Here is a 15,169-nt window from a genome sequence, read left to right as displayed (position 1 = left end):
TTATTACACAACTCTGGAGCAGGTTGGACTTGAACCCATACAGGCATATTCCCATTTTACCACAACAGCCTAAACAACCACTAATAGCTAAATAATCACAGCCAGCATCAACTGTTTCCAACTGGTAATAGCTGACCAGTTGCGACCAGAGTTCTAAACTGGGGCAAGGTGAATTAGACAGGAGCTTGCAGGAGTTGATTGGAGTAGTTTGTTTGCAGGCAAAGGGACCTCCGACAACTTTAAAAGTGTGATAGTGAGAGGTCAAGTTCTTTATGTTCCTGTCAGCGTGAAGGGCAAGGTTGGCAGGAGTAAGGAACTCTGGATGACAAGAGATATTGAGGCTTTAACCAGAAAGAAAAGGAGGCATGGCTCAGGTACAGGTAGCAGGAACCAAGTGAATCCCTTCAGGTATATAGGGGACACAATTGTTTACTGAAGAAGGAAATCAGGAGGGTGAAAAGGGGCATGAGATAGCTTTGGCTGAGAAGATTAAGACCACAAGACTGTAAGACATAGGACTGGAAGTATTAAGGTGAGTCCAAAGAGAGTCCTGAAGCATATTGGAGGAAAAAGAATAACTAGAGGGACAATAGGACCCCTTATGGACCAAAATGGACATGTATGTGTGGAATGCAGGAGATGGGCAAGGTCCTCAATGAATATTTCTCCACTATGTTACCAAGGAGACAGGCATGAAGAATTGGGAACTTAGGGAAGTTAGTGGTGATATCTTGGGGACAGTCCATATCACAGTAGAGGAAGTGTCGGATGTATTAGAATGAAGGTAGATACATCTCCTGATCCTGACTGGATATATCCAAAAACCTTGCAAGAGGCCAGGGAGAAATTGTGGGGACCCTGGCTGATTAATTTGCATCATCGTTAGCCACAGGTGAGGTCCTGGATGTCTGGATGACAGCAAATATTGTGCCCTTATTCAAGAAGGACTGCAAAGAAAAACCTGGGAACTATAGGCCAGTAAGCCTAACATCCGTGGTAGGTAAGTTACTTGAGAAGATTCTGAGAGGTAAGATATACATGCATTTGGAAATAGAGACAGGGGATAAAATGTCTGCAAATCAACTTCCCAGCTTAGCAAACATATCCACAAAGATGACAACCGGCATCTGAGCTACAAATCTTTATGCAAACCTTGAATGCATTTGAAAAGATAGGGTTTGATTAAAAGTAATCAGCATAGCTTTGTGCATGAGAGATCATGTGTGTGTGTTCTGGAGGGAGAGTGTGTGTGTGTTCTGGAGAGAGAGTGTGTGTGTGTTCTGGAGGGAGAGTGTGTGTATGTTCTGGAGAGAGAGAGTGTGTGTGTTCTGGAGGGAGAGTTCTTTAACGACGTGACAAGGAAGGTTGATTAGGGCATGGCAGTAGACATAGAACAGAGTGACCTTGGAGTTCAGGTGCACTGTTCTCTGAAAGTGGAGTCACAATTTGACAGGACAGTGAAGAAGGCTTTTGGCACACTGGCCTTCATCAGTCAGGCACTGAGTATGAAAGTTGCGAAGTTATGTTGCAGTTGTACGGGATTTGGAGTATTGTGTTCAGTTTTGGTCACTTTGCTTTAGGAAGGATGTTATCAAACTGGAAAGAGTGCAGAAGAAACTTACAATGATGTTGCCAGGACTCAAGTTATAGGGAGAGGTTGGACAAGCTAGGAGTTTTTTCTTTAGAGTGTAGGAGACTGAGGGGCGATCTTATAGAAGTATATAAGATCATGAGAGGTAGAGATAGGGTGAATGCTTTCAATCTTTTTCCGAGCGTTGGGGAATCAAGGACCAGAGGGCATCAGTTTAAGGTTAGAGGGGAAAGGATAAAAGGGAACCTGAGGGACAACTTTTATACACAGACAATGGTACGCATATGAAATGAGTTGCCAATGGAAGTAGTTGAGGCAGGTACATTTTAACATTTAAAAGACATTTGGACAAATTCATGGATAGAAAAAGTTTAGAAAGATATGGGCCAAGTATGGGGAAATGGAATTAGCTTGAATGGACATTTTTGTCAGCATGGACCAGTTGGGCTGAAGGGCCTGTCTCCGTGCTGTAGGGCTCAATAACTCCACAACTCTTTCCAACCAGCATTACCCAATATCAGTGCTTTCCATACTGGTTGACATACTGTTTAAAATTTAGGGTGTAGGTTTGCTCGCTGAGCTGTAGGTTTAATATCCAGATGTTTCATTACCTGGCTAGGTAACATCATCAGTGGTGACCTCCAAGTGAAGCGAAGCCGGTATCTCCTGCTTTCTATTTATATGTTTGTCCTGGATGTGGTTCCTGGGGTTTGTGGTGATGTCATTTCCTGTTCATTTTCTGAGGGGTTGATAGATGGTATCTAGATCTATGTGTTTGTTTATGGCGTTGTGGTTGGAGTGCCAGGCCTCTAGGAATTCTCTGGCATGTCTTTGCTTAGCCTATCCCAGGATAGATGTGTTGTCCCAGTCGAAATGGTGGTTTTTTTCATCCGTGTGTAGGGCTACAAGGGAGAGAGGGTCATGTCTTTTTGTGGCTAGCTGGTGTTCATATATCCTAGTGGCTAACTTTCTTCCTGTTTGTCCTACGTAATGTTTGTGGCAGTCCTTGCATGGAATTTTGTAGACGACGTTGGTTTTGTCCATGGGTTGTACTGGGTCTTTTAAGTTTGTTAGTTTTTGTTTGAGAGTGTTGGTGGGTTTGTGTGCTACTAGGATTCCGAGGGGTCTTAGTAGTCTGTTTGTCATTTCTGAAACTTCTTTGATGTATGGTAAGGAGGTTAGGGTTTCTGGCTGTGTTTTGTCTGCTTGTCATGGCTGTTCTTGAGGAACCTGCAGACTGTATTTTTTGAGTATCCGTTCTTCTTGAATACGCTGTATAGGTGGTTCTCCTCTGTTTTCCGAAGTTCGTCTGTGCTGCAGTGTGTGGTGGCTCATTGGAATAGTGTTCTGATACAGCTTCGTTTGTGTGTGTTGGGATGGCTGCTGGTGTAGTGTTTGTCGGTTTTCTGTATACGCAGGTTTGTAGTTCTCCGTTGTCCTTTCTTTCGACTGTGACATCCAGGAATGTGAGTTTGTTGTCAGTTTCTTCCTCCTTGGTGAACTTTATGCCTGTGAGGGTGTTGTTGATGATGTTAAATGTCTCTTCTATCTTGTTTCGTTTTGTGATGACAAAGGTGTCATCTACATAGCGGACCCAGATTTTTGGTTTGCTGGTTGGTAGGGCTGTTAACAAACCTTGCACTGTTTAAAATGTTTCAACCATTCTGGTTAAGTTTTTTTTCATTAAGTTACTATGCATTCCAATAGACAATAGACAATAGGTGCAGGAGTAGGCCATTCTGCCCTTCGAGCCAGCACCACCATTCATTATGATCATGGCTGATCATCCTCAATCAGTATCCTATTCCTGCCTTATCCCCATAACCACTATCCTTAAGAGCTCTATCCGATTCTTTCTCGAAAGTATCCAGAGACTTGGCCTCCACAGCCTTCTGGGGCAGAGTATTCCACACACCCACCACTCTCTGGGTGAAGAAGTTTCCCCTCAGCTCTGTTCTAAATGGCCTACCCCTTATTTTTAAACTGTGTCCTCTGGTTCGGGACTCACCCATCAGCGGAAACATGCTTCCTGCCTCCAGAGTGTCCAATCCTTTAATAATCTTATACGTGTAAATTCAGATCCCCTCTCAGCCATCTAAACTCAAGGGTATACAAGGTCAGTTGCTCCAATCTTTCAACGTAAGATAGTCCCGCCATTCCGGGAATTGACCTCGTGAACCTACACTGCACGCCCTCAATAGCCAGAATGTCTTTCCTCAAATTTGGAGACCAAAACTGCACACAGTACTCCAGTTGCGGTCTCCCCTACTTTGCCAGTTCTTCCATCCTCCAGCTCCATCTGCATGCACTTTTTGATTTTATTCTTTCATCCTCTTGCTCTTCCTTTTGAGTCAGCATTGTCTACTGCTCTTGGCTCTGAAATCCATTAAATACTATGGATGGTTATACCTGATCTTTCAAAACTATTATAACGTCAGGAATCCTCATTATATTGTACACTAGAGTTTGACTGCAGGGAAACACTATGGCTAAATTGTGCACATCATGGCCTGTAAACAATCTGTTTCGGCGATGTTTGTTGAATAGACAAATATTGGCCCGGATCTTAAATATGTCAAAATCCTGGAATTCCCTGACAGCATTGTGTGTCAATTACAGCACATGGACTGCAGCAGTTCAAGAATGCAGCTCACCACCACCTTCTCAAGAGCAACTAGGGATGGATACTAAATGTTGGCCCAGCCAGTGACAGCTGTATGCCATGGGAGAATATGAAGAAAAGACTAAGAGAACTAACCCAATTTTCTTCCACACTATTATTTGACTGTTGACCTGACACAACAGGCATTGAGCCTCCAGCATAATGCCTCACCTGAAAGACAGCATTTCGTCAATACTATTCACCATCAACATAAATATTGAGTTTTCAGTCTTTGGAGTGGGACTTCCTTGAACTTATGGCTCATTATGTGCTAACCCAGGCACAGCTGACAACATAGTGCATCTCCAATCTGCATGGTTGGTTTGAAGTACTTTTGTATTTTTCAATTCTTCGGATATAGACAAAATAGTGGCTGTTGGAAAAATATTCAGCATGTTTTTTTTCATTTTGTTAGTTATTTACTTATATGTTGCAAGCAGCATTCCTCTACGAGCTTATTTACTTTTCCGAATGAATTTTAGATTCAAAAACAAAAGAAATTCAAGCAGAAACGAGGATATGTGTCTAAAAATAAATGTTCCCAGCTCAAGCATCGGCCATTATTCGTCTGTGAACTCTTCCAGCCTGGTCCTTGCTGTAAAATACAGTAATAGCAATTGGTTCTGGCGGCTGCTGCTGCCTCCAAGACTGCGGCAGAGGTGACCGATGGAGCTGGCATTTAGCTGAGAGGGAGAAGGAGGGGTGCAGTTTTTATTGCTCAGTAAGGACACACACGAGTGACACATTCTCTCTGAGATTACTCAGTGTAGGGGCGAGCAAGCGCTGCACAGACACACTCCAGGTCGCCGCTGGTCGAGCGAAGTTTCTCTTGTGACAAGAGCAAGCTGCATCAGAAAATCTGAACAGCATTTCTGAAACAAAAATCACGAGACGCTGCCATGCGATGAGAAAAAAAATAGAATGGATGAGCGAGAATGAAGGCTTTCAGTAAATTAGCCCCTTGATAATACAGTCTATCTGTGGCACGAGTCTGCAAACCAGTTTGATATTTCTTCCTGAAGCAGTACGAAAAACCTGAACTAAGAAAGGGATGATATTTTAACACTTGAAATTAAAGACTGCACTTTGAACTGAGCTTTCGGCGTAGCCTTTAGCGATTTATTTTATTCATAAGCATTTGTCTTTTGAAATGCAAAATCCAAATTTCCCCCTGCCCTGGTCATTGACGTCAGTTACTCTCCTCCTCCAGCCTGTAGTAATCCTCTCTGGGTGTTTTTTTTGTAAAATATATCGCGAGATGTTGAGAGAGCTAGAGCTGGGGTTTTATTTTCTCATTTCCCTGTAGTGATAGGGAGGAGGGAGAGACAGAGATACGCACTGATAGTTACTATCTGAAGTAGAGATAGAGGGAGTGGGCTGGTTAGGAACTGAGAGAGAGAGAGAGCGCGCCAGGGCCAGGCAGACTGAGTAACTAAAGGCGGCACTACAATGTTGGGGGAGAGCGGCTTAGTTTGAGGTGACACGCAGGCGCCCGGGGAAACTGCTTTCGCTTTTAGTGACACACAGACAGCCGGGGACCGTGCGGTCACAGTGACTGGGTCTCTCTCTGACACACACATTGCCGGGGATAGAAACTCAGACGCACACAATCTCTTCGAACAGGACAAACGGGTGCAAATCCGCCCCCTAGGGTTAGGGAGAGAAACCAGGCGGCTCTGAGCTGAACACCTTGAGTCGGTGAAGCAGGTTTCTCTCTTTCTGGAAACCCGGTGGCAGGGGGAGGGGGAAGCGGCGAGAGGCGCTGAACACACACACACACACACCGGAGAGAACAGCGAACCTTCGCCCACACCACACCATGGCTTCGACTACAACGTGTACCAGGTTCACGGACGAATATCAGCTCTTCGAGGAACTTGGAAAGTACGGCGACACATCTTGTCGATTCTTTTTTCTCTCTCTCTTGTTTGTTTCGATAAGCATTGGTGCTGTGGCGGGGAAGGGTTCGCATTATCACTGTTTTCACGGAGAGCAGTCTTACGGTTATGCATGGTTCACGTTTTGTGAAATGTAATTGGAAATGTCGAGGCATCTTGTGGGATACCGCTGCAGCCTCAAAATGCACGGTGTCCCTTTCTCTCCTGTGGGGAGGGGTGCTTCATGTCACAATCCTGATTCTGCGCCGAGTGTCTTAAAATGATTTCCTTTCCTTGATGTTGTGTTGACAAATCCATCTGAAGTATGTTTGGTCAACACAATTTCAATGCTTCGGGCTTTTTTAATGTTGGGTTTTCCACTTGTTTGCGCGTCAGCTGGATTGTAACCGTGTTGCAATGTGGCGAGGGTTGAGTTGTCTACCTGTATTATTTTTGTTGTTTGAATGATATGTATATCTCTGTGTATATCTGATCGATTGCTTTCAGGGGAGCCTTCTCGGTGGTCAGACGATGCATGAAAATCTCCACAGGACAGGAATACGCTGCCAAAATCATCAATACCAAAAAATTGTCTGCCAGGGGTAGGTGAATCTATCAAACGTTTTTGTAAACACTTCACAGTTAATAGGTTGGGTGCATTGCAGGAATATTCAGCGTACAAAAGGTCAGAATAAGTGTCTCGTGAATGAATAGATGGCACCCGCAAAGTTGTTATAATCCGTGCAAATTGCCGTCATTTCAATGGAGTGGGCAGTGGCAATCGGGTAAATTCGACAAAATTAGTTTGTGGAAATGCAAAGTAGGCTGCAACACATCTAGGCGGAGGTCACCGATAAAAGTGAACAGGGAATCCAGTTGTGCCAGTAATGTCGAGTTAAGACTTGCATATTTAGTTATCCGTCAGTACTTCAGCCTGGGATTACTCCAGTCAATTTGCAAACGCCCCTTTTTTTTCGGGCATATCCATAAAACTATAGGAGCAGAATTGTCTCCCGCTTGTAAACACAGAGCTGCAGTGGGCTCAGTGATTGCGAAACATTTTTTGCCTTATGCTAATTCTGGGTGACTTAATCCTTACCCTGGCCTGATACATATTTAATACGTTTGAAAGTTTGCCTGCGCCGAGGCCTTTCATATCACCGAAAAGGATGAATCATGGATGCTCTGCTCTAATTCCGTGAGCGTTCCTTCTCCCCTCTCTCTCTCGACTTGGCTTTTCTGAGTGGCTGACGGCCGTCATGGTTCTGTCAGTTTCAGTACTAGCCAAGTGCTGCCGGAACTGAGCACCCAGGAATCGAACCTTCTGAATCCTTTCGAGGAATGAACATACATACACTCTGTCAGTCTGTGATTTCGTCCACTCGTCCATACTGTTTTCTGAGGGAAGAGAACACTAAGCTCACTTACGCCTTAACACTGAGCTTCAGAGCATGGTTACAGCACAGAAGGAGGCCTTTCGCTGTGTCATGTTGATGCTAGCTCTCTGCAGGAGGATTATACCTATTGCTATTTTCCTGCTTTTTTTGCACTTTGATTTCACACAATGATCCAATTCTCCCTTTAAATTCTTTCCTGGATTGAATCTGCCCTCCAGCACTCCAGTGGCAAGGCAATGGATTCCAGACCCTAACCAGCCATTGCATAAAACATATTTTCCACATGTCCCCAATGCATGCTTTGGTCACATCTTTAAATCTGTGCCACCATGGGAATGGTTTCTCCTGATCCACTCTGTCCAGACTTTTAAAACCTCTATCAACTTATTTAAGCTTCTGTTCAGCATTTCTACATTCTTCAGTCTGTTTGTGCCAAGAAGTTCCCCGTCCCTGGGATCATTCTCATTTATGTTTTCCATACCTTCTGTAAAATCTTGACATCCTTTTTAAAATGTGCTAATTCAAACTGGGCTCAATACTCCAGTTGATGCCAGACCAGTATTTTATTTAAGTTAAAGATGTTATATGCTTCAATAACCATTGTCTGAACCTGTCTTCCTGCCTTCACTGATTTGTACATATGGGTCCCTCTCTCCTGCACCACCTTTTAGAATCACCACCTTTACTTTATATTATTCCTCTGTATTCTTACTACCAAATTAATCACTTCACCCTTCTCTGGATTAAATTTCATCAGCCAACTGTCTGTCCATTCCAATACAACAATTTGCTTTGGAAATTATTTTATATTCTATAGGTTCACAACACCTGCAAATTTCAGTCATCTGCACATTTTGAAGTTATGCCCTTTGCATCAAAATCTTTGTTATAATATTTATTAGGGAGAATGACTTGGCCTTGTTGGGGGATGGAGTGAGGTGGAGGAGGAGGAGGGAGTACAGTGGAGCAGTTTCCTCACACGAATCCTGGGCAGCGCCAAGATGAATTTCCCTTCAGTCTGAAAAATGGCTGTTCAGCACTATTCTGTTTCCTTTCATTCAGCTGGTTTTGTTCAACCACAATAGTTCCAGAGAAATGCCAAGCTGAGACACTGTTTCTGTCAAGTCTCTGTCACATTGTATGGAAGGTACATGCCTACAGTTAATTAAAAAATCTGTTTGAGAGAGTTTTCTGGCTTCCTGATTCATGCTTCTGTCATCCTTGATATTGCTGAAGCCAACACTTGTAACTCACACCTCGTTCAAAGAACCTATTGTTGCTGAAAGACTTTGAGAACATTGGTGAAATTTCATATGTCCATGCCATAGCCATGAAAACTGAATTCTACATTTCAAAGATGCCCTGCTTTAAAGAAATGATGGAAAATGTCTTAACTGTGTCAGAGTAAAATGTGGATTTATTGCTTGTGTAATCAAATTTAATTGTCTGATAAATTTATAGTTAACAAACCTTTCAAACTTTAAAACTAGTGAAGCTCCTAACTTGTGAAAACTTGGAGGTTTAAGAAAGTCCTCTTGCAGGAAAGTTTTGCATTGGCTTATTAAATGTCGCTGAGAAGATTTAGTTTAGATCATTAAATAACTAATGACAGCAGTTTAATTACTTTAATACAACTAAATCTGAAGTTCAAAAGTGTAAAAACCATTAGTTCCTAAAAATGTATATAACAAATTAAAGTGTGTTGTCTTATTATCTAATGAGATGAATTGCAATTAGGAAGATCTTTTCAAACTCAGAGAGAGGATAGTAAATACAGTAAAATATGTTATGTACTCATTATGTATGTAATCAATAACGTGTATCACGACAGAGACTTTATCAGTGTACGTTGTAGGATTCATCTTATTTAACATGTAAAGTTCAACCACAATGTTTGTTGCAGTGTGTAATGGAGTGGTAGAAAGTAGTTGTTTCTTTCTAGCAGTTTCTCAGTCTCAGTTCTAGGGTTCATGGATGTACAGCGAGGAGTTTATTAGCTTAAAAGCATTAAGTCACAAAGTGCATTGGTTAAACTGTATGAATAAATGGGCTAAGATAGCTTTTATAGTATCAAGTTCAGAATTTTAGTGATTTCTTCTGGCTTTTTACAAAAGGTGGATATCTGAAATACTCTTGGTAAATGTAAGTTACAATGTCAAATTGAGCTTTTATTACGTTTTGTAAATAAGAGTGATAACATTGTATTTACTTGAATTTTGAACATAAAAGCTGGTATATGTTAAGTTATTCCAAAATTTAGTAATTCTGTTCTTTATTTTGCCCTTCATATTTTTGAACCAGTTGGTTAACTGGTTCATTTCCACTGGTGTACTGTATACTTGAACTAGATATTCAAGTTGCTTCTGTAGTTGAAACTGCAATGAAAAATTCATAACTTGCTTTGGGCATATTTATTCAACCGAAGTGGCTGTTTTGTAAATATTATGTAGCACTGTTTACTGTGTACAATTAAAACTAATGGTCAAAAGAGTTTTCAATTTCATCAGTTTGTAGTCGATTTCAAAAGCTCATTGTTAGTGGCGATAAAATGATCCATATTGTAACAGGTACAAAGAGAGACTCCAGTTCACCTGTTGCAGCTATATAGCGAGTATTAGATTCTGCGGCGGAACTCTAGTTTTTGTTTCAAGGTTCAATTGACTTTTTATATCAACTTGATTCCTCACGCCCCCACCACACCAACCTAGTAATATCAATGGGAATTTCCATTTTGAATAACTAAACAATGTGTCTCCAAACAAAAGTGGGAAGAGCAAAATTAACCAGATGATTTTTGCATCTGTAGAGGCTTCCTGTTTTACTGACAATGCCCAGAGGAAAGCTGGCTGTCCAAGTCGTATGGCTTTAGATGCAGATGACAACACATTTGGGGCAACATTCATGAATTAGAGCTAATGAGCAAAAGCTAAGAGCTTTGGCAATTCAGAACACCGAAGCAAATTGTTTAGTCAGCATTCGGACCCAGTATTTTTGAGCACATTTTATCATTTTTGTTCGAGGAAAGCAAAGGTTTTTGCCCTACACTAATTAACTGTCACATTCTCTAGCACTTTTTGCAAGAACTCAGACCTCGGTACCAACTGATAACTGTATGGCTGCAGTTCAGTAATAATTAGACAAAGTATACAGTTTGCATGCAGCAAGTGCTGAATAAGTAAATATTTTCATTTGGTGAACTTCCTGCTTTCCTTTGGGTAGTAGAATGAAAATCTTAACATTCAACTGCAAAGGCATCTTGGTATACAAATGTAAGATGGTACCTCCTGTACTTCAGTGTTATTCTGTAATCCTAGATCATGAATAATTGCTTTTTAATGTGGTTTTGGCCTGTGACATGTTGATTTCCAGGCAAAAGTGACACTTTTGCTGTAATGGATTTATTTTTCTAACAATAGTGTCAACTTGACATCTTGAGTGCTATTTGCTATGTTGTGGTTAAAATTGTCAGCATCAACCTCTCTATTATTCAGAGTAATACCCTCAAACTGTGTTCTAGAATGATGAACTTCTGATACAATAGTTATTTCTGCTCTCTTTTCATATACTTTCCAGGTCTGCAGTCCTGTGAGATCACTGCACTGCTTTAATTCTGACAGCTTGCACGTTACTGAGTTTCATCAAAATTGTTGGATAAATGCAAGTTGTTATTATTCACATCTTCCTGACTCTTTGCATATGTCCTTTCCCTCTTTTAGTGATTTCTTTTATAACCTTGCTCAAATGTCCTGCCTCTTTTTGCACTTGTGAAATGTTACCAGACTAATGATCTCTTTGCTCCTTTTCTTGATTGCTCCACTGTCCAGGAATCCTTCAGCAATTGACCTGTAAATGCCACAAACTTGGGGGAGGGGGGTTTGGTGGAGAAAAAGGTAGAAAGTGGACTGGGTAACTAAATGTTGTAGTAAATAAAATGTGATCTAACTTTGCCTTGAAAATATATACACTATTGAAAATATCACCAGCATTTCAAAAGTATTGGGGAAAATTTTAATACTGGGGAGACCCTGGGTTTGAATATTAGGTGGTGGGGGAAAGCCTAGAAAAGTACAAATATACTGGGAAGTTGGTTTCAAGCTACCAATGTTCAACTTCAACATGTGAGGCCGCATCTGTATAACTCATTTGGAAGAAGTGGGTTGTCAATTCAAAATGTTAATTGCTCCAAAAGTATTGACGTGAGTTTTGCAACTTAAGTTTAGTTCCACGGTTTGTGCAGTCTTGATGGAACCTGCCAGTGAAGGCGAGGCAAGAAAACAGCAGCATTTGAGAGGAATGAAGACAAGACAATGGAAATGTATCAATAAGTACTCACTAAAAAGAGATTTGCATTTCCTTAATGCCTTACGTACTGCATTTCCTTAATGCCTTACGTACTGCATCCTTCACAACATTTTGCAACCGATGAAGTACTTCAGAACTGTAGTTACTATTGTGATGCAGGAAATGTGGCAGTCAGTTGGTGCACAGCAAGCTTTGTAATTGTAATGTATAAACAACCAGATAATGTGCTTTAGTGACATTGATTACTTGATGGATAAATATTGGATTGGCCACTGAGGATAACTCGCATGCTGTTCTTGAAAGGAGCATCACCAGGTCTTCTTTTATCCTTGAGGGTTTAAGGGGCTCAGTTTAACTTATTAGAAAAATGAGACCTCCAACACAGCACTGAGAGAGTCAGAGTGTCAGCTCTTTTTCTTGTGCTGAAATCCTGAAGTAGAACTTTAATCCAGAGCATTCTGAAATGAATCAGAAGGTTATCTTATCTACTTGTTTAAAAGGGCTTCTTGCTGCAGGTACTTTGGTCAGAGATTACCTTACACTGTGTGGAGACATCGTCTGGACTCTGGAGGACTGATCTATCAGAGCAGCACAAGTTCTGCTTATTCTGTACTTGGGCTGAGGGGAGGCTGAAGATATTTACTGGGGAGGGGGAGCAGGAACAGGGACTGAACCAGCAACAGTTTCCTGCTCTCAGATCCGCAGCTCCTCAGGAGAGGTAATCAGCAGACCATATCCAGCGCACAGCCAAAAAGTAAGCTTCCTTGGTGTATTGGAGCACAATTGACTGGAGAGCTTCAGTGTGTTGTGGGAAGAGATCTAATGCAAACTGGATCTGGAGCTCCAGGTTTAAGTGACAGTGAAACTCCACACTTTTCACAGTTCAACTGGACACACTTGTAGAATCTTGGTAATGCTGGCATACAGATACACAACACCGAGTTGCCAGGCTGCCTATTCTAGTAACTTCTGCATTCCTCAGATATTTGGGTTTGCAGCTCCGTCTGACTTCTTGCAAGGGCGGGATATAAACAATGACACACACGTTGCAATTTAGGCATTTGTGGATTGCTCAGGAGTGTTTAGCCATCGCAAGGATGAGGTGTGATCAGCTCAGTTCCCAATGTACCTGGAGACACCCTTCTGCCGATACAGACAGTGTGTCTTGAATGTTGATGGTAGACTTTCTTCACTGCAGCAGTGAGCTGGAAGAGGAACGGGCTGTAAAGCACAGATTCTCTCTGTAGATGGCTACACGGATAAAGATTAGTAGGAAGAGGTGGGGAAGCTGATGTGGAGAGTGTACTACCTCCAGCAGACAGGAACAACATTGCCTAGACCAAACTCATTATTGTAAATTTGACTTGGATGAGTGCACTGGCAGAACAGAACTACATGTAAAAAGCCACTTTTACTCTCACTGTCTCCTTTGCCACTAATCTAAAAGTTGTTTGGTGTACAGTCAAACTTCCATTTCACAGCTCTTGCATCCACCCTCCCCAGCTACCCTTTTCAACTTTCAGCATTAATTTGTATCAAATCAGACCTTCTCATTTGTAACATGTCTGTAAAGGCTACTTGTCAAACAGCAACCAAGAAAGGGGAAGCTGGAAAAAATAGAATAAAAGAATAAGGACTCTAATTTTTCTAGTGGTCAGACAGTTGTTACGTTTAGATTGGAATTGTGCATTCTCTGTGTAATTCCTCTACACATGGATCGCTACGGAGTCTCCATGTAAAAATTGGAGTGTTTGGATAGTTCCAATGCAATGAAGTAAAAATTTTACTCCGGATAGGCCTGTCTGTTAAATACAGCCTAACCTCTGAGTAAGCATTCAATTGACCCCATATTTACCTAACACAATCCCTCCATGTCCCCCCACAACCCTGCTCCAATTCCAAACCCTTTTTCAGAGATGGGGGTCCCCATCCCAATCTCCACCTGACCTCTCCCAGCCAGACCTGACCCTCTGGGATCTTGCCTGTTGCTCCCAGTCCAGATCAGCCCTCCACCGCCCACTTCTGAACCCAACCATCCAGTCACCTCTGGCTGCTGGACTGGACCTTATTCCTTTTCACTCCCACCCTCACTGCGTCACCTGTCAGCTCCACCTCCTGCCCACACCAGAGCCGATTTTTTTTTTTTTCTCTCTCTCATACACCTTGACCTGAACACTTAGCCACCTACCTTGGCTGGTATCAGTGCACTCAGTACATTTACTTCCAATGGGGCTTTTTAAAAAATAACTGTTGTCCCTCTCTGGGATGCCACATGCTTGATGTAGATATCTACAATCTCTCCACAGTGGTGAATGTTTTGAATGCTTGCCAGGAGATTGCATTATCTGGCTCTCAAGCAGTGTCCTGTTTGTCAATGGCTTCCATAGTATAATGTCTGCATCCAGCTGAACACCTCTTCCAATATGAGCTCTCTCCTCTGCTGCTCTTCCCTCCACCATTTGCTCCTGCTCATATGTGAATCTCCTTGTGAAAACCCAACTGCCTCAGATATTTAACACCACATTCCACATGCTGACCACCTGACATGCTGCCTAGGTGCCCCCCGCTGGCACAGTTATGGAAGAATAAAATCTTTTCAGGAATTTTGTAAAGCTCTGCACCTTCTACAATCACTGAGATCTGCAGGATCATTGGATTAATCAAAGAGAGAGGAATCAAATCATCTAGTTAACGAGGTGATCATCAACTGTATTTTGGTGTGACTTGGAAGAAAATTTATACATGTATGCTTCGGCATAGCAGCAAAACCATTTACCTTGCAAGTTACAAAAACACAGTCCTGTCACTACTGGTTGAGAGAATTTAAGGCAAGTTCATTTTTATTTGTTACTTCTTTTCTACTCCTTTGTTCAACATGCTATGCATGAAAGCCTACCATATGTGTGGAACTCAATTACATTCTTTTGGGTTATTCCAAAGACACTGCAGCCTTCATCTTTGTCTGTCTTTCTCAGTCACCCCTTTACCTTTTCAGCCAGTTTAGTTGAGAATGGTGCTATGTATCTAAAGTTCTATCCCACCACCATAGTGTTTCACTTTAAAGTGCCTTTGTGGCAAATTGTTTTGGAAAGATTTCGCACAAGCTAATTCTCAAATGTTAACTGTAATGTTTTGATTTTAAGAGCATGTAGGTTCGGGTTTGGATTTTGTTGTTTTTCTGGACCAATTTGAAGTGGAATTGTTTTTCCATGGTTGGACAGAAGGAACCTAAACTCTTTGAACAGAACTGTAGAGTGACAATGAATAACTTCCAATCATAACTGAGGATTAATGTTGTGTAATGTATTATGATTCTAAAATACCCAGACTATAGATGTAC

The 15,169-nt window shown here is 41.8% G+C and overlaps 1 protein-coding gene across 27 annotated transcripts in view; it reads left to right on the top strand.

Annotated features, from left to right (window-relative positions):
* The first annotated feature begins 5,509 nt into the window (after positions 1-5,509).
* The window catches only part of LOC140486400 (calcium/calmodulin-dependent protein kinase type II subunit delta), a 310,372-nt gene continuing 300,712 nt past the window's right edge, over positions 5,510-15,169 (top strand). For 6 of the 27 annotated variants that reach the window (XM_072586989.1, XM_072586904.1, XM_072586158.1 and 3 more), the window contains exons 1-2: positions 5,513-6,137; positions 6,638-6,732. In XM_072586989.1, coding sequence (XP_072443090.1) covers positions 6,073-6,137; positions 6,638-6,732 — 160 coding nt within the window. In that variant the 5' untranslated portion in view covers positions 5,513-6,072. Of the gene's footprint in view, positions 6,138-6,637; positions 6,733-15,169 lie in introns of all 27 variants that reach the window. The other 21 variants (XM_072587067.1, XM_072586796.1, XM_072586915.1 and 18 more) reach the window with 6 other exon arrangements.

The sequence above is a fragment of the Chiloscyllium punctatum genome, chromosome 1, assembly GCF_047496795.1.
Source record: "Chiloscyllium punctatum isolate Juve2018m chromosome 1, sChiPun1.3, whole genome shotgun sequence".
Lineage (NCBI taxonomy): Eukaryota > Metazoa > Chordata > Chondrichthyes > Orectolobiformes > Hemiscylliidae > Chiloscyllium > Chiloscyllium punctatum.
The sequence above is the reverse complement of the archived record's forward strand: the minus strand, read 5'-3'. Positions and strand labels throughout refer to the sequence as shown.